Source organism: Pongo abelii, chromosome 2 (genome assembly GCF_028885655.2).
Source record: "Pongo abelii isolate AG06213 chromosome 2, NHGRI_mPonAbe1-v2.0_pri, whole genome shotgun sequence".
NCBI classification, from domain to species: Eukaryota; Metazoa; Chordata; class Mammalia; order Primates; family Hominidae; genus Pongo; species Pongo abelii.
This window is the reverse complement of record NC_085928.1, coordinates 12,973,410-12,993,449: the sequence shown is the minus strand read 5'-3', so window position 1 is coordinate 12,993,449 and position 20,040 is coordinate 12,973,410. Positions and strand designations below refer to the sequence as shown.

The following is a 20,040-nucleotide window of genomic DNA, read 5'->3' as shown; positions in this document are numbered from 1 at the left end:
TGACCAAAATACATTGTTGATACAGTTTTTCTTATGTATTATGCTCACACTATACTGTCAAATGCAAACATAAATTATAAAATAGTATGTATCATATGATTCCATGTTATTAAAAATATATCTATGACAAATTGTCTCCTAAGAAAAAGAACAAAAATGGTTGGTATCTTGATAAAAGGATCCCAGGTCTACAGACCTGGAGAAGCCACTTAGGAATAGGCTTTCTGGGATCCCCAGATGGCCTCCTAAGGTAGGTGAAGTCTGTAGACCTTTAATAGAAAGTTGGCTCATGCAATTTGCTACTAACAAAGTGTGTAGGTAGGAGTTCCAGTGACATTTCTGAAACATAATGTAAGCATGTGAGTGGCTTTTGATGGCATAGCTGAAAGACTGATGAGTTTCCTTGTGCCTCAGCTGCTCTGCCCCTGGATGCCTAACTACTCTCAATAACAGTCATGGCCCTAACTGGTGGCCCATGACCACCTCTGCAGAGCAGCTAGACACCAAATACACCGTTGGTTAGTGCAGCCACTGCTGGGCCCTGCTGGCCCCAGAGACCTGCCTTCCGTGGTTACACCTCCACTTCTTCTCCTTAGTCAGCGGGCACCAGAGTCGCCTGCACTGTTGAGAAACTACTGCTTTCCATGTCTCTAGAAATTCAATTCTTAATAAGACAGGCAGTGGGGGAATGCACAGACTGTGGTTCAGGTCAGACCATGTAGGTTAGACTTCTGGCTCCACATCTTTCATACCCTATGATCTTCAGTGAGATCCTTAATTTCTTCATGCCCCAGCTTGCCTTCTGTAAAATGAGGATATTAACAGTATCTCCCTCACTGGGTTGTTGTGAAAACCAATGGAATGTAGACATGTAAGAGCTCAGAAAGAGTACCTGGTACACAGTGAATGCTACATATGTCATAGCTGTTAAATGGATTTAGGGTTGTCAACTTTCAAGAAATAGATTTGGGTGGATGACCTTGGCAGGCACTGCTAATCAATCAAAGCTCAGTGTCCTAACCCTTCTTCAGGTAGTGGACCACAGCCCATACCAGAGCGGCCCCAGGCTCCCAAGCCCTCTTGGAAGCTAGGAATCCACTCTGACAAAAGCACTGAGGCTAGACAAATGGCTGCCGGAACAGTTTGGGCCTCGCTGAATTCCACTCCACGACACCTCTCCTAGGAGGTATAGGGAGAGCTTAGGGCACACAGGGTGAGACCTGGGACCACCTCCAGCACAGCAAGCTCTTGAAGTCACTGGCCTGGTACCCCAAAAGAACAATATCCCACTGTCCCCTACAGAACTCCGGGTACCCCTCTATCTCTCTTATTGCCTACTAACTCTTCCTTGGAAAGAGATTAATAAACCACACAGCTGGAGCAGGCAACACCCCCAGCCCACCCCTACTGCCACTGGAGGTCTTGTTTGACTGTGAACATCCAAGCACTTTACACCATTCTAGGTGGCATCTCAGCGGGGACAATGTGTCAAATGCTAAAATATGTACTGAAGTCCAATGACTGATCCTTTCTGAAGCCCTGAGTTCATCAGGGCCACCGTGGATGAATTCCGTTTAGGGCATGGCTCCCTATTCAGCACCTGTGTACACCCTGAGTAGGAGAGTAATTTGGAATAGACCTGCCATATGGGGGGCGAGGTGTCAAAGAACCTGCTCTTATTCTTGATGGAGAAGAGAAATGGCACTGGAGAAATGGAAAGGAGACGGGATTCCTCAAGCTTCAGAGCCTGGGCCCAATGAAGTCAGGAGTAAGGAGAAGAGGCTGTGCCTCCTCCGACATTCATGGGGTGGGAGGGGGCACCCTGGAGGCTCAGTAGGCTGGTGCTGTGCACCTCACCCAGGCCAGCTTCACAGACGGTCAGAGATGATCATTCAAACCCCATTCACACCAACCCTCCTCATACTGGAGATTAGACATCCCATTTCTCAGGTATCTTTTGAGCTGAAAATACCATCCTTCCCTCTGTACTTAGCCCCCTGTGCTGGGCCGTAACTTTCCCTTGTCCCATGAATGGAGATTAAATTAACAAGAGCATTTTATTGCTTGCTTTGCCTGGTTTTTTTTTTTCCTTCTAATTGACAACTTCTACTTCTGTAGCGTCTTAATGTTCCAAAACATCTGTTTGTGAACCAGCATCATCAGGGATGCTAGCACAGCCCAAGAATAGGATTTCCTAATTAGCAGCTGCTACAGAGTCAACTCCTTGCCACCCCCCACTCCCTGCCAGTGATTTGGGGCTTTTCAATTTGCATTGTTTCTGAGCAGTGGAGTGAGTAGGAGCATACAGGGAGTGTGCTGTGTTATCCAAAGAGGTAATTTCCTCCTGGAGGGTCCACCCCACCCCCACACCTCAGCATCAACCCCCGCAGTGGGCCAAATGACAAGCGCTGCCAGCTACAAGCTTCTGGGGCACACAGTTGAAGAACAAGCCCTTTATTTTCTTTTCCCTCCATTTGGATTCAGATTTCACTAACATCTATTTAGGGCTTACCACGTGCTAAACATTTTCACATGCATTATCTCATTAATACCCTGTCAAGCGGGTATTATTATCCTCATACGGCACATGGGGAAACTGAGGGTCAGAAAGATTAAGTGATTGTTCCAGGTCACGCACTCAATAGCAGTACAGACACAGTCTGAACCTAGGGCTCATTCCATCACACTCCAGCTTATTCCATGAGGCTTTAAGGCACTGGCCAGAAGAACAGAGCCAAAAAAAAAAAAAAAGTCCCCCACAAAAAGCCAAACTGCAGCTTGAAACACAACTGTGCTGACCTTGTTTCTCTCTAAGAGGAATGAAATGGTGCCTATCACATGGGCTTTGGAATCAGACAGACTTGATTTGACAACAGCTGCACATTATTAGCTGGAAGACTGAGCAAGAGGACTTCTCGATCAGCTTCTAACTCAGAGAGGATTTTTATGCATAACGAAAAGAATAAGAGAGAAAGAGTGGAGCCATAATGGAGAATGAGCTTGAGGAACAAGAAAAGTCTGTTTTTGATATGTGATGTTTGGGGTGATGTGACAACTTTCAAGGGAAAATGTCTGGCAGACAGTTAAAGATTCGGGACTATTGATTAGGAGAAAGGACAGGATATGACATATGAAGGGAAAAATCAAGGATCAAGGACTGATTCCTGGGAAAACTTGAATGTAGAGACAGGAGAAGAGCCAGTGACAGAGACACAGATGACAAGGGAAGGACAGGATGAAATTAAAGGTAGCAGCCAGTGAAGAGGAAGGCAGTGAGACCAGCCCTACACAAAGTCCCTAGGCCTTTCTAGGGTGTCGCCTGGTAAAAGAAAGATGAAGGTCATACTGCTCAAAAGGGAGCGGTTCCAGAACAGTAAGACACTGATGCCCAGAGGTGGAATTGCCCGTTCCTGCCTCCCCGGTAGAGCATTCCTGGGATCCTCAATTTGGGGACTGGTGGACCACATTCAAATGAAAATATAACATTGTCTTAGATACCAGCAATGGATCCTTACACCTTTGTTTCTTTGTCATTTTAAAACATTTTCCTAAAATTTAATTGTTCATACAGGGAGAGGAGAAAACAGACTTCTTTTTTTTTTTAAAGGACTTTCAGCACCGTCCTTTAAAATTCCCATTTGAGTATGATGGACAGCAACAGACTGAAGAGGGGCAGAGCACTGTTCACAGGTCCTTTCCAGGAGAATGAATCTGTGCTTCTCTTCCCACAGATCAAATTAAGAAAAAAATTCCCATGCATTTTACAATTGACAAAGCACTTTTCACAGGATAATTTCATGGCCTAAATTATCCCTTTAGATTCTGACCCTCTGAGTGGCAGGCAGGAGGGTAATTCTTGCTCTATTTTACAGAAGTGGAGACTGAGACTCAGTACAGAAGTCACCTGCCCAGGTTAACCCAGAAAATAGGTGGCAGAGCAGAGACTAGAGCCCAGCTCCTTCATTCCAGTGTCTTTCCTAACTGACCACTTTCAAATGAAAACCAGTGAAGATTGAGCAGAGAGAAGCTCTTGCTAAACTGATTTCCGGCGTGTGGCAAGCTCTACTGACTAGCATCCATACTGCTTTACATCCTTCATGCTGGCCAAGGTTACCTGGATTGTCTCTGGTGCCCCCATCCCTCTCCAAAGGTGACCACTACCCTTAGGGACCATAGCAACCAAGTAGCCTGACCTTCACAGGACTGTGGTCCAAGAGGGACAGTAACAGTTTCAAATCTGCAATACAACCAATGAGTAGCATTTATAAATTCAAAAAATATTTACTTTCATACCCATTAGGAAGGCTATTATCAAAAAAGAAGAATGGAAAAGAAATGCTGGCGAGGATATGGAGAACTCAGAACACTCCCGCAGTGCTGGTGGGAATGTAAGATGGTACAGCCACTGTGGAAAACAGTGTGGCGGTTCCTCAAAACCTTAAGAGTTATGAGTTGATCCAGCAATCCCACTTCTGGGACTATATCCAAAAGAATTGAAAGCAGGAACTCAAACAGACACTTATGCACCCATTTTCATAGCAGCATTATTCACAACAGCTAAAAGATGAAAGCAACCCAGCTGTCTATCAGTAGATGAAAGGATAAACAAAATGTGGTATATATGTACAATGGGATATTATTCAGCCTTCAAAATGAGGGAAATTCTAACACATGCTACAACATGGGTAAACCCTAAAAACATGATGGTAAGTGAAATAAGCCAGCCACAAAAGGACAAATGTTACATGATTCCACTTTCATGAGGTATCAAGGATAGGCAAAATCACAGAGACAGAAAGCGGAATAAAGGTTATCAGGGGCTGGAAGCAGGGAGGAACAGGAAGTTATTATTTAATGAGTTTCTATTTGGGATGATGAAAAATTTCAGTAAACAGATGGTGACGATGATTGCAACAACATTGTGATTGTACTCCATGCCACTGAATTGTATACTTAAAAATGGTTAAAATGGTAAATTTTATGTTGCACATATTTTACTACAATAAGAAATGTATGTATTTACTAGGCCAAGCGCAGTGGCTCATGCCTGTAATCCCAGAAATTTGGGAGGCTGAGGCAGGTGGATCACCTGAGGTTAGGAGTTCGAGACCAGCCTGGCCAACATGGCAAAACCCTGTCTGTACTAAAAATACAAAAATTAGCCAGGTGTGGTGGCACACATCTGTAATCTCAGCTACTCAGGAGGCTGAGGTACAAGAATCGCTTGAACCTGGGAGGCGGAGGTTTCAGTGAGCCGAGATCATGCCACTGCACTCCAGCCTGGGTGACAGAGCAAGACTCTGTCTCAAAAAAAAAGTATGTAGCGCCAACCATAAGCAAGATGCTCTGAGGGTTACATGGATGAATCAGGTATAGAATCTACCTCAAGGAGTTCCAGGAGAACTGGACCATGTTAATAAGTCCCTATGATGCTTCTGGGGTGTGAGAAGGGGCCCCCCAGGGGTAGAGACTGAGACTGTGCCTAGGAGTTTGGAAGGGGCAAGGCTAGGACTAGAAACTCATCCTCCCTTCCACGGCTGCCAGTCCCAGTCCCCTTCAGATAGCAGGGGCCCTTCCCCTGCAGGCCCTCTTTGCCTCATACCTTCCCCCAAGGGTCCTCCGGATGAGGGGGATTTCAGGCCGGTGGCCAGCAGCGGGATATTCTGGGACATGCAAGAACCTTGGGGGCCTGTGGGAAGGTGGCTGCAGCCTCCCCAGAAAAGCAGCCGCCCACTCAGCGAGGCCACTCTGGGCTGTGTTTTGAAATGCTGCTGCGGATGTAATGATTTTGGGTGGAGGACGTTTAGAAGCCAAATGAGTTTGTGTGAACAAAAGACTCAGCCCTCGATCTGGACTGTCCAGGGCTCTCAGGGAGTTTCGTTTCCTTCCTTGTTCTTGCCCTGAAAGAAGCAGCCCTAAGAAAAATCAAGCATGTTGGAAAGTGCTGGATTTGAGATTTGACGATCAGATTTTTAAAACGCTTCCCCTGCAAGTGCTCTAGCGATGAAGAAAGTAAAATCTACCTCCCCTCCCTGTGAGGGGTCGGCTCTTGTTCAGCTGAGCATTCTCTCCGGGTGACAGACGTCTGCTGGACTGAACCCAGACCCAGGGGAGGCCTGGCCTGGAGCTCCCAAGTCAGGGTCAGCCTTCCAGAAATAGAACTGGCTCTGAGGTGGCCTCGGGCATGAAGGAGGGATGCAGCCTATCCCAGCAGGAGTGAAAGATGAAGGACCTTGGAGTGACCTGAAGCTCTTTGCTTTAAAAAGAATTCTATAGGTTTTTTTTTTTTTTTTTCAAGGCCTTGAGGAAAAGTCCTAGGGTCAAAGGTCAGAAGATTCCCAGTTGGTTAAATAAGTGAACAAAAAGGCTTTCTGCAGGGAGGAAAGGGGGTCTACCTTGTTTCTAGGGGCACCTTCCTTGCTGCCTCCATTTTCTTTGCCCCTCTCATCCTTTGACAGATAAACATCCAACACAGTGGCTGAAGAGGAGGCTCTTTGGAAAGAAATTGAAGCCGGTAGCTCCCAGTCCCCTCTGGACGCGAAGCCCAAGGGTGCCAGCGGGGTGGTGCGAGCCTCCGGGTCTCCTGTGTTGTCACCGTCACATTCGATCACACCCAGAGAGGAAGCTGCGTGGCAGGGCTCCACCAAAGGAGACCTGCCAGGTTAGCGAAACAATAAAAAGGCAAAGGAAAAACATCCTGGTTCTGAGGAGGAAGAGGGGGGAGAGGCAGGCGCAGGAGGGGCGGGAGGAAACGGGCCTGCTCCTGGGGGTGTGCGCACTGGGCAGCCCGGCCTGGGCCCGGGCCCCGGTGTCCACACAGCTGGCGGCTGACTTTCAGAAGCTCTGCAGTTAATTTACTCGACAGACCTCTGTGAAGTGGCCCAGGACTCTGAGGAAATCATAGAAACATAATTTGTCTGGAGCGTTGACGACTGCTAGAAAATGGAGCCGTGGAGTGATGTTTCAGCACGAAGGCTCTGAGGCCTGCGCTGGCTGATGGGAGGGAGCTCCAGGGCCTCTGAGGGGAGAAGCTAAAATCTAGTTTAGGGAGAGATGTAAAGTCTGCTAATGCGTTTTGTAAATCAAGATTGGGAAACCTGACATTCTATTCAAATATAACCAGTATTTTAAAAAACCAGTTGTATACCATAGCCAGTTAAGAGAGATAAAACAGATAAAGAGGAAGAAAGGAAGGGGGCTGAAAAGAGAAATAAGACAAAAAGAAATAAAGTTAAGGAATTTTTTCAAAAGACATACCAGAGCAGGACAATAATAATGATTATTATTGTTATATTGCAGCCAAAACGTAGGTAGCATCCACTCCATGCCAGCCACTGTGCTAAGCATTTCACATAGACTGTCTCAATCCATCCTCACGACAGCCTTATGAGGTCCTCCCATTATTATCCCTGCTTTTCTGATAAGGAAACTGAGGTGTAGTGAGATTAAGGAATTTGTCCGAGGTTACACAGCAAATAGTAAAACTGGATCCAAACCCAGGTCTGTCTGACTGCAATGAAAACCCAGTTTAAAAAAAATACAGAAATAGAGAAAGAATGAAATAAGAAAGAGCAAAACTAAGACTGAGAGCTCCAGAGAAAGGGTAACATGTACTGAAAGGACAGAGCTAGGCTTCCTCCTTGTGGGCTTCGGGGATGTCTCACTAAGGACACTGGGATTCAAACTGCAATTTCCTGAAACAAACAGGGATATGACATCTTGATGGCCTATGTAACTCACTGTCCAAATGGAATTCAGCGCTCTGATACGATTTAGAAGAAAGGGAGGAAGCAAGGATGGAAGCAAGGATGGGAGGAAGGGAGAGAGAGGAGTCCATGCTGATTTCATGCAAGTAAGAAAAGGTGGCAAGAGATGAAGATGATGGTTTGAGTGCATTATTGGGAGATTAGTGGGACAATTAGCAAGCAAAGGGAGGTCAGGTTTTGGAGGAGGAAGAGATGACGTGTTTGCATTTATAACTGTTACCTGTTGGTTTAAAGTGAAGCTCACCAAACCTGTGTGAATGCTGGCAGATGGCTGAAGGCACAGAACTGGACTGTAGTTGGAAGCACACACTCAGAGAAAACAGGGGAAGCCACACTGTGTTTTCTTTCCAAGCCTTTGTCCCGCAGTTCTCTCTACCTAGACTGTCCTACTTCCTTCCCCTTGGCCTCCTGGCAAAATCAGCTCAGAGATCACCCCTTCCAAGAAGTATTCCCCAGAGACAACGCTCTTCCTCTGGACTATTTTATCTTGTTACACAATTCTAGCTTATTCTCTCGTAATCCTAGGTCTCTTATGAGAGACTGTGGCTCATAGCAGGTGCTCCATAAATGTTCACTGAACCTAGGGGGAGGCAGAAGGTCAAGGGTAGAGCTGTGAAGGACATCCCACCTGGTGGGAGTCAGAAGAGATGGGAAAGCGTTAGCCATGGCAATCACAGACAGATGACAGGACAAAGACGAACAACTGAAAAGGCTATTGAGATTTCCCAGAAATGTTCTCCCTTTCTCCAACTCCTCTCCAGTTTTCCACTCGTCCTTCCACGTCTACCTCTTCCTGATGCCTGACTCTCTTAGAGACATAACGCCTGATGTGTTCCCAGGAAGCATTCATGACTAACATGTACACAGCACATGCATGTTTACAAAGCGTGTCCATGTGGATCAGTTCCATTCATCCTTCCAACAACACTGAAGTCAACAAAACAGTTATCGTCTCCATTTTACAGATATGGAAGCAGGTACAGAAGTTAAATGACTTGCCCAAGGTCATAGCCAGTTCACTATATCACAACTAAAACATTGCTCTGTCCAGTTAAAAGTGCTTTCACTGTCAAAATTATATTTGCTCCTCCTCAAAAACCTTGTTAGGAGCAGGAAAGTCTTTATTATCCTAATTTTTAATATGAGGAAATTAAGGCCTAGGGACATTAGGCAGCTATCCAATGCCACAGAGGCAGAAAGCTGAAGGGGTTAAGCACAGGTCCTCCAACCCCCACCAGAGCTCCACGGCATCTCTCCCCAACTTTGCCAGCAGCTACAGCCAGTAGCACTCCATTACCATAAGGCATGACTGTACTAGAAATAATTCCTAACAAACCACAAGAATTCCCCTACCCAAGTGAGTATGGTCTTCTTCAAAGAGGTCCCAATAAGACAATACTTATTCCATCAATACTGTTACTGCTCAAACCATTTTCTAAAATTTGCTACTTTTCTTTTTTCATATATATGTATATGCATATATATATACATACACACACACACACACACACACACATACACACATATATATATTTTTTTAATTATAGAGATGAGGTCTCACTATGTTGCCTAGACTGGTCTCGAATGCCTGGCCTCAAGCAATTCTCCTGCCTCAGCTCCCAAAGTGCTGGGTTTACAAGTGTGAGCCACTGTGCCCGACCCAACTGGCTAGTTTTCAATAGAGCCTGCAGAATATTATTCTCTTGAGTTTCCTGAATAATGATACATTTCCATCCCTTGATAATGATGTTGGATTATTTTGGAAACACACAACTTCAAAGACGATCTGATGAAAGATGCAGTAGATGGAGATCCGCGACCCCATTTTCAATCCAGGAGGTTTGCTGCAAGAAACACCAGGGAGTTGCTTGTGTGGCTCACACACACTCTGAAGGTGGCTCTTAACTCCTTCAAACACTTGTGAAGCATGTATTGATAACCCCCAAAGGTTCTGATCTGAAGAATACTCATTGACCACAGAGGTCCAAGTGTGACTGATTTTCAAAGGCTTCTTATTTTGTGGTCACACCTGGCATACTGCTATTATTCAATCCTAATAGCTTTCTATGTGTTCATCTGGTCTCCTCAGATGACCATAGGTGAGGGCTGTTGCACTTGGTTTTTCTGACTTCAAATCATGAAAGTTGGCTCTTTCCTCTCCATGTTTAAGGCCAAGAAGCAAAAGAGAGCTCTAGGGATACCAAGGGGTGAGGTTGGCAGGGGTCCAACGAGGGGAAGACCAGGTAACAGAGGTCTTTGGAACATGGACTTGAACCCTAGGCAGGAGCTTGTCCGCTGTCCAGTAAAACGCCTGGAAGGCAAGGTGCGGTGGGGGGGTTGCTGCCAACACAATGACCAGTGTAAATGGGCACTGGTTTCAGTAGCATCACTGTTGCCAGCATTTCTAGAGCTCTCTTGCCCAGGCATCAAGCCGTCTGCTTTACAGGTGTTATATTGCACTTCTCCATTCTGAGCAGGGCTCTTTCTATTAATAGCCCATTTGACAGATGACAAACTGACCACACAGAGAGGCTAATAACCTACCACAGTCCCACAGCTGGCAAGTGGCACTGCTGGGGTTTAAATTGAGACTGTCTGACCCTTCCAAGCCGGGACCTCTGTGGCCTGTGACTGCAACACCAGCAGGGCTCTCGTCCACACCCTGGCAAAAGATGATCCCTGAAAAAGTCTCACCACATGGCCGTAATAAAGGTCCTGGTGGCCAGGGAGGCTGCAGGAGTGAAACTCGTCCCCAAGTTGAAGCTGTTTCCATCTCCTATCACCCAGAAAAGAAAAATGGAGTGGTTTTTAATTCTAGCCCAATATATGATAATTACTAGTCACAGCCCTGCACTAGGAACATCCCTCCAGATGACAAGCACGCATCTCTCTCCTGACTCTTGCTACTCCTTCCTCCAATTTGATTCTTCAGTTCCAAGGTGGAACTGCAGGGCCACCTGAAGAGCTTGACCTTGGCCTCTGCCCTCTTCTTGTCACTTTTCTTCCTCCCCCATCTTCATTTCCCAGCCTATCAGAGACATTAAGAAGAAACTTGTCAACTTATCAAATCCATTTCTTTGCCTTCAGCACCTTCTCTGCACAGATAGATGGGGGCTCCTGTTATTCAGGGTCTTCAGTGAGGTCAGATTCTCCCTCAAGTCCCCCGAGACATCCCAGGAATTGGGAATGCGGTCTTGTCTGCCTGCCATGCCATCTGACCTGTAAGCTTTCCTCAAAAATGTTTACATGACACGAAAGCTAGCATGAAGTTCAAGTACCTCAAAGCTAAAATATTAAGCAAAAGGAAACTGTCCATTTTTAATAGCCTCTGTAGACTTTGCAGATGGTCTTTCCAGCTCCTTAAGAGACCTTGCAACCAGAGCCCCATACCATGTGGTGGTAAAGACCCTGCTGCAGGACCCTCCACGGCACCTAGAGGAAAATCGACCTCCTTACCATGGTTCTCACGGCCCTGGGTGATCCAGACACCCTGGCCTTCCTTCTTGCCAATCCTGAGACAAGGCAAGCTGGGTCCTGCCTTAGATCATCTGCCCTGGCTGCTCCCCCTGCCTGGAAGGCTCTTGCTGCTATAGGCAGGGGGATGCCATGTGCCAAGTCTCCAAGACAGGAATGAGTTTGGCATATATTAGCAACTGTCTGGTGTAAGTGGGGAGCAGAGCAAGAGAGGGTGAGAGAGGTGGCCAGACAGATCCTGCAGGCCTCATATTCCAATTTAGGGGGTCTGGATTTTATTCTAAGTACAATGCAAAGCTCTTTGAGGGTGTTAAGCCTCCAAGTAAGGTGACCTGAGTTACATTTTAAGAAGATCACTCTGGCTTCTGTGAGTACAGATTAGAGAGAGAGCACAAGTGGATGCAGACAACAGAAAAGAGCAGTGGGGAGGAAGAGAGCAGATTCACCATGTATCCTGGAAACAGATCACCTGGAGTTGCCAAAAAAGAATCAAGGTAGTGGGTGAGGAAAGGAGAGGAATGGAGGGTGACTTCTAGGCTTCTAGCTTAAGGAACTAGGTGCATGGTGTTGCTAACTCCTGACATGGGAAGAGGCAGGAGTTGACACAGGGTTAGGGGATGAGAATCAAGGATTCTGATTCTCTCTGATTGTCCTCTTTTATTTCACCATCACACTTTGCCACAGACAGGCCTTCCATGCCTATCATACAGTAGGCAGGCTGCTTCCTGCACTTTTAGGAGTCCCACTAAACAGCTCAGAATGGAGGCCAGAGGCCTTTCCCCTGACCTCATTCTCCCCAGTCTCCCTCTGCCTTTTAACTTGGATAGTTTCCAGATGAGAGGACAAGTCAAGACAGAAAGCAGAAATATGTTAACTTACGTGGACCTTCACAGACCTCCACATATGATGCATAAACCATGCTACATTCAGATTATCTGCCAATCCACAGCCAACCTGCAAGCCACCCCCACCTCTCATTGCGCCCTCATGCCAGGCTGGCATCCCTTCCTCCCCGCCATCCACACTGGATGTTCTCCACCTGACTGGAGCTGATTTCCTCTTCCTCTGTGGCTTTAACTACTGCCCCTCAGGGCTGAATCTGGCCCTGGCCTCCCTCTAGTTCAGTTCCACATTCTCAACCATCCACAGAATACTTCCAAGCGGACATGCAGTCTTTACACTGAAAGGCTGAAACTGAAGGAGCCCCTTTAACAGCAAAGAGCTCCTCTCCATTCTGTCCTGTCATCTCCGTGGCCAGGCAGTCTAGCACTCCAGCCTTACTCTTTTAAGTGGCCCTTGCATCTCTCCCTTTCAATTTCCACTACCTCCACTCTAACCCATGCTCTGTCCTCAGTCTTTCCTCCCAACACATCAATACAATGCCCACCAGCATTCCAGTGTCTCTTAAACAACAATGGGGCTGTAGTGAGGGCAGATATGTATATGGCTCATCTATGAGGCCCCAGCTCCAAGCAGAAATGAACAAGCTAATTATGCTTTCCCTGTTCAGAAGCCATCAGGGGCTCCTTGGTGTGGATGGGATGAAAACAAACACCTTAACGGGCCTCTAAAGCCCTCCACAATCAGGTCTAATCCTCCTTTCCAGTCTTGTCTTCAACGACTAGTTGATTTGGGAGCCTAACTGGCCTCTTCAAGTCCTTTTCTCCAGACTTACTGGCTGTTGATCACCTCCATTTTGAAAAGTCTTGGGGTTTTCAATATTTGGGATTTTGCGGATGCCATTCATCCTCCACCTCTTTTTTTTTTTTTTTTTTTTTTTTTGAGATGAAGTCTCACTTTGTTGCCCAGGCTGGAGTGCAGTGGTGCATTCTCGGCTAACTGCAACCTCCGGCTCCCGGGTTCAAGCGATTCTCATGCCTCAGCCTCCTGAGTAGCTGGGATTACAGGCACGTGCCACCATGCCCAGCTAATTTTTGTATTTTGAGTAGAGACAGGGTTTTACCATGTTGGCCAGGCTGGTCCCAAACTCCTGACCTCAAGTGATCCACCCGCCTTGGCCTCCCAAAGTGCTGGGATTACAGGCGTGAGCCATCATGCCCAGCCCATCCTCCACCTCTCTGTCTATCCACATCCCAGTCAACTTTCAAAGTTAAATCAACTCCCCCCTTTCCCACTGAAGTCTCCCTGGACTATCCAGTCCCCAGTGGTCTCCACGTCTGCATGCAGCAGCCCATCTCCACCCTCACCATTCCTTTGGTCAGTATGATCTCCCGTGGCATTTCTTCAGTTGTGAGTCACTCATGCATCGTTATTTCGCTTTTTACAATCTTGATGTCCGTGCTCCAACAAGACTGAATGTTCCCTGGGGGCATCACAGACATGCACTACAACTTCATCACCTGGCACGGCTCTTCCACATAGCAAGTCTTCTGTAAATATATCTTGATTTACAAATCAGTCCAATGTGACACAAATAGAGACATCTGCCACACTCCAACAAAAGAAGAGTGAAAAAACAGAATAGAAACGTCTTTGTTTCTGTCTATGCCCGATGAATGGTGAGTGGGTAGAAGAGAGCATAGATGTTCAAATGAAAGCAATTTGACAGCGTCTGCATGGAGTACCATTTAACCTCGCCTCCTACTGGGCAGGTATTCATAACAACTGCCTCACAATGTCAGCCACTGCTCCACGTTCCCAGGAGAGGGCCCATTAAGAAAGTCACCAATTCATTTCAGCTTGGCTTATAATTAATGCAGCAACCTCTGGCATCAATAACCTATGGATTGGCATATGAGTAGGGCATAATTTACAATCTCTATATAAAATGTCATTTTAAAGACTTGTGGTCTTGTCTCAGGTAATTTCAAACAAAATTTTTAAAAAATTTTTACTCAATAGGTGTCCTCATTGCCACTGCCGTCTCCTCATATTTTCCCCATGCCCATGCTGGCCCCTAATCTCTACAAAAAAGCAAGAGCAAGGAATGGAGGGAGGGAGGAAGAATGATGAGCAGGAGAGGATCTTAGAGATCTAGGACAACTGGTACCCCATTTTACAGATGAGAAAACTGAGACCTCCTGATATTGTGGGACAAGCACCTGGATTTGGTCAAAATCTATTTAAATCCTGCTGCCTCCATTTACCGTGTGATCTAACCTCTCCAGGCTACTGTTTCCAGAACTGTAAAAGGCAAATAACATCCCTCACGGGCTTGTTTTGAGGGTTAAACGGAGAAGGAGTGTGAAGGTGCCGAACACACATAGGTGCTCAAAGGCCAGGGAGTCAAAAGTCAGACCCCAAAACTAGTTTCCTTCCTTGTTGCCTCCCCAGGATTCTTGGAAGAGAACATTTATTGCAGCTGAAACCTCCCATTCATACAAAAAGGATGCTGGAGACAGAGGGAAGCCACCGAAGAAGGCAGTAAGTGGCTAACAAAACCACAACTGCCATCTGTTCTTTGCTTTCTTTCTGAGTATCTCTGGACAAGGACAAGTTAACTTCAGTAACACTGTTTTCAGCCAGCTGGGCAGGGCTGCTGGAAGGCAGGAGGGATCACCAGGAGGGCAGAGGCTCCTTCCCCAGCCTCCAGGACAAGGATGCAGAAACTGCCCAGCTGGGCAGCAAATACCTTTCAGTCTCCCTCAGTCCACACCATTCGGGTCTCTGGCAAAACATGGTTCAGCATGTGCACACAGACTGAGGAAAGCAATAAAAGGGTTCTTGTAAGGTAAAAAGGATGTGGCTTTTAAACACTCATGCACCACGGAGAGTCCCTTGCCCCCTCCCGCCTCCCACCTTCTATTTGGGACACCCTCCATCAAAGCAAACAGGCTTCTCAGGAATCCCCACTACCACCACCCCCAAGCCTCCGCCAGGAGTGAGGTAGCCGCCTTCTGGAGGAAAGCCACTCTCCCTTCCCTGAGGGGCTGCCTCTTGCCCGCTGCACCTTGTAATGGTTCTCCCAGCAGCCAAGCTAAATGACGAAGTTGGCCCACAAAGTTAGAGCAATTCAGGCGACAGCTATTTAACAGCTCAGAAGGGGCTCAGCTCAAAGCGCTTCCTTTCCTCTAGGGAGCTGCATTTTTCTAAGATTATTATTTCTCGGGCTGGCTGCTCAGCTACTCAGCGTCATTTCCCCTTTGGGTGGGAAAGTTCTTTCCTTCTGCATTGATTTTCATTATGATTTAAGCCTTCTCTCCCTCTTATCTGCAGATCTCACAATTAAAGCATAGCATATGGATCACAAAATTAAGGCATATAAACTTTGCATTCAGCTTAGAACTGTGGCTCGGAGTCCTGAGTGGTAGAAAAACACATGCAGAAAAAGAAAACCTCTAGGTCTCAGCATCTTGTCACCACTAGCTGAAACACCAGCAATAAACATCAGCTGAACAGCCAGCAGGGTGACGGGTGGGCGCAAAAGCTTAACAATGGCTATATAAGCAGGGAGCTGCTCTCCAGGGACTTACAGTCTAATACAGGCAAACAATCCACATAATGGAATGCAAACGCGGTTACTCAGCAGTGAGAAGTTGAACTCTGCCAGGAAGAGAAGAGCTGGAAATGGCCCACAGGGAAGAAAAGGACATCTGTGGCCCTTGCTGCTGACATCAGTGTATTTGGAAGTCCCAGGGGTCAGGCCCTGACTACCAGCATCCCCATGGCACGAAAGGCCTGGAGGCAGCTTCCCCAACAACCAAATGGAGCACGTTACTTGTGAGACTCAGGGCTTGTTAGTGGCAGTAGCATGGTGCCTCCCCAAACACAAAAATGCTGAGGGAGAGCTGGGATGACCATCTGTCAGGGGTGCTGGAGGGGCAGACATTTGCATGGGACACAGTGTGGACTGGAGGACCTGTGGAGGCCCTCTCAGCATTGAGACCTTGCTGCCTTGTGAAATGAGTGATAGCATCTAGTGATACATGAGGACCAATCCAAAAGGCCCCCAATCCTGGTTATCAGAAAACTCAGACTCACTGAAATCACTGAACACTGGTTTTCTTATGTGTTGTTTCTTTTTTACCCCTAAATGATACTGTTTGAGCCACTATCAGAAAAACAAGCACAGGTCATGCCTAGATCCTTGGCCATATGAGTAGCTTCTAGCAGCTTCAACAGGTGTTCATTTCATCTCTTCTAATTGCATCTTCCTAACATCCCTTCAGAGATTGGGCCTTTGAGCCACTGGAGAGGAGGCACTCCTCTTCAGTGTCTGTGGGTGGTGTCTGTGGGGCACCAGGAGACCAGGAGAACCTACTTAGGTAAGAGAAGGTGTGCACTATTCCAATTACTCTCTCGCTGCTTTCTGGGATTCTCACATGTATTCCTTCCAGTACCTCATATACATGAAGCCTCCATCACTCACCTCTGCAAAGGAATCAAACTCGGAAAGCCACAAAACCAAGACCAGCAGTGTTACCTGCCACACCTGTGAGGGATGTTTGGGTCCCACAAGGCCCCAATTCTTACCAGCTGAGTCCTCTAAGCTAGCTGCCTCCATTGTCCCTACCTCTCTGTAATACCTACCTCTCTCTGGAGATCCCACCCCTAAGAGAAGGAAAGAGACTCATGTGCCTGCGCCATCCAGCCAGGGCCCCTGCAAGTCAGTGTCTCTCCCACCTATCCCCTAACAACAAGATGGGGGCCATTCAGCTAAGACAGCCTGACTACTACCGAGAGAAATCTGCCTTCGGCTCTTGGGTGTCTCCTCCGAAATGTTCTCAATTCTCTGCAGTTTATCTTCTGTTTAGAAAAACTCACAAAATACTACACAGTGTTCCTCAGTTACTTTTCTAGTTGGAGAAATATGTTGTTTTATGTTCTTGATTCCTTCCCATGGAAGTTAGCAAAACAGCGTATGCTGTAAGTAATCTAAAGTCACAGTCACTTCGGGATGTGTCTCCTACAAGTCTTCAGAAGCTTATCTCTCCTCTCCCTTTTCTTACTGTTCCTCGGTTTCTCAATCTTATGCCAGTGATTTAAAAATTCACAAAATAAGGCATTTTGCGATAATGGGAATACTGTTGAATATGAAATTGAGTTTTTACAGGAGAATTTGATTTTTAAAAATCCAAACTTTTTCTTATTTAACTCTAAGAAGCACCTCTAGGTTGGAGGAAGCAAGCTAATTCACGTGCCAGAAAGTCTGCATGATATGAGAAACTTAAATGAATTGTCAATTACGCAGACAACTCAACTTTCAGGGAAACTCCAAATCAATGTCCAGTGTTGCAAGCAACCCAGCTTATTTGAATAGCCCGGACAGAGCATATGCCCTGTGTCACTCACAGGAAGGCAAAGGCTAACACCACCACGTTGCTGACTTTGTTCAAAGCACTTTCCATTTATTTTTACTTTCATTTTGTCACATCATCACTAGGAGGCTAGAAGGAACAGGGATCATCACTTCCATTTCACAGATGGAGAAAGCGAGCTCAAAGAGACAGCATTCCCAAGGTCATAATGGTATTATGGTTAGAATTCACTCAGTATGTGGCATATTTTTCCAGATCATAAGAAAGAACTGGACACAAAGGTAGCAGGGAGAAGAGGTCAGTTCCTTCTCTCTGCATGGGACAGGCGGTGGCTACCACGGAGCAACAGTTCATTGGGAAAGGAAAGGGGAGGGAGGAGGCTCAGGGATGGTCCTGTATCATCAGCCTGTGCCTTGCAGGGCTTCAACCATGCAACCCCAACCGCGTTCCTTTGCTTTTAAGTCGAACCAGTACAGCGTTTTGTTTCAAACTACGTACATCCTTTGTCCTTTACAATATCCCGTCCTAGAACCCCTTAAAAATCAGTTATTTAGATGAGAAAGTCGAGCCCTGTACCTGGAGAAGCCAGTTCTGTATAGCAGAAAAAATGAAACTGGGGACCGGCTGGCCAGATATCGGGGGTGGGAGAGATGCTTTGGAGTCTTTTTCCCTTTCCTTTCCATTTTTTTTAAAGTGGGCTGGAAGAGATACAGGGTACCCCATAGAAAATAAGTTTTCTTCCAAAGGGTTGGGGGAGAACGGGATGGTCACACCCCTCAGTCCAGCCAACTGCGAAAGCGTCCCTCCCTACCCGCCGACCCTCAGGGTCCCGCACACGCCGGGCGAGGAGCCCCCACCCTCGGTCGCGCGGGGCGGAGGGGCCTACGGCTGGGGATGCAGCCCGGGGCGCGCCCACGCCCCCAGCCCAGGCTGGCCAGGAGCCAGTTCCCGGCTCTCACTCACCCGCGCTCCCGCCTCTGGGGGCCCGGCCGGAGGGTCCCCACTGTGTCGCGGCGCCCGGCTCAGGGGCCCTGTAGCTAGGGCCGGGGGTCGCGGGCCCGCGGCGCTCCCGGGGTGGCGTGGGCGGCGGCTCGCGCTCCGGGCGGCGCTCCAGCTGCAGCTCCAGCCCCGCTCCCGCGAGGGGCGCCAGGCTCAGCGCGCGGCGAGCCGGGGAAGGCGGCGGGTCCCGCGTCCCGGGGGCCGCCGCCGGCAGCAGCAGCAGCGGCAGCAACAGCAGCAGGAGCGGCGGCGGCCACCGCGAGGCGCGCGGCGAGGCCATGGTGACGGCGCCCGCCCGCGCTCACATGCCCGGCGCGCGGGGCGAGGGCAGCGGGCAGCGGGGGCCGCGCGGGGCGGGGGAAGTGAGCGGAGTGAGGCTGCGAGCGCGCTCCGCGCCTCAAAAGTTGTCGGGAGCCGCGGGAGGGCGGCCGGGGGCCGGGCTGGCTGGGCGGAGGCGGCCCGCGGCGCCGCTACATGCTAATTAGCCCGGGCGGGTCGCTGGCTGGCGGGCGGCTCCTCCTCGGTTGACATCACCGGCCCCGCGCGGCGGGCCCGGGGGCGGGGAGAGGGCAGGAAGGGGGCTGGGGCCCGGCGCCTGGAGAGCGGCCCGGCCCGGGACAGCGGGATGAGGTCAGCGGAGCCACGGTGCTGCAACTTTTGTCGCACACATGCTCCGCATAGTCTTCTGAATCGGGCACCACTTTCCCAACTCCTTAAACGCACAAGAAGTTGGTGAAAAGCAGGTCCTGGGTAATGTGATTAGCACCAGACTAGATTATCCAAATGCTTTGATAGGAGAGAGAAAGGGAACGGTCCCCTGGTACCCAGCCCGCGCTGTTAACCCCCTTACTGATTTGAAGTGTCCCCACTCCCACCCCCACCTCCCCTTCTCCAGGCCCCAGGGCTGCTGATGAGCTCGTGTTTGCCAAACCTAACACCTCACCCTCCGGCCAACGCGAGAATCCGAGTATCCCCCACGCCCTCTCAAGCTTGGATGCCGTTCCCATCCCACCACTGCCTTTGGCTCACACCAGAGTTCTGCAGAGATGTCACCGCGAGGACACCCAAACAGGCTGCAGGGAAAAGAAAACTGTGAATTCAAGCAGGCTAGGGCAAACTCATCATCAGGAAAAGAACTGCAGGTCGCAAAGTAAACCGAATGATGCCCAGACATCACAGAATTTTAAATGGAAACCTATGGGGAAAGATTCCAAGATTTCACGTAAACAAATTGTCTTAGTAAATAAAGTTCCATTTGTTTCCATAACCTCTCCCTCCCCAGTAAATGAATAATAAAATGTCTAAAGTTTAGGACTGCAAGCCACCTCATTAAGTGAAGAAAGAGGGGCTCAAATGGGAAAATAACTTGCTCAAGATTCTGAAGGTAGACCCGAAGACGAAATGATTCATCTGTGAATGACCATGTGATATTATTAATTCTGGTCTCCTAATTCAGAGTTTGCAATAATTCGCAAACAGAAACAAATAGTATTGCAACAGAAACAAATGTTGCAGCTCCTTGGGGATCTTGCCAGTTCTGTTGGGGGCCCCTGTCTGACAACCAAATGCTCGTGAAAAGATGA

General features: G+C 48.0%; 1 protein-coding gene across 2 annotated transcripts in view; it reads right to left on the bottom strand.

Moving 5' to 3' along the window:
• The window catches only part of HEG1 (heart development protein with EGF like domains 1), a 95,791-nt gene extending 76,924 nt beyond the window's left edge, over window positions 1–18,867 (bottom strand). For both annotated transcript variants that reach the window (XM_054551355.2, XM_024244637.3), the window contains exon 1: window positions 18,422–18,867. In XM_054551355.2, the coding sequence (XP_054407330.2) occupies window positions 18,422–18,737 (316 nt within the window). In that variant the 5' untranslated portion in view covers window positions 18,738–18,867. The remainder of the gene's footprint in view (window positions 1–18,421) is intronic.
• Window positions 18,868–20,040: the final 1,173 nt, after the last annotated feature.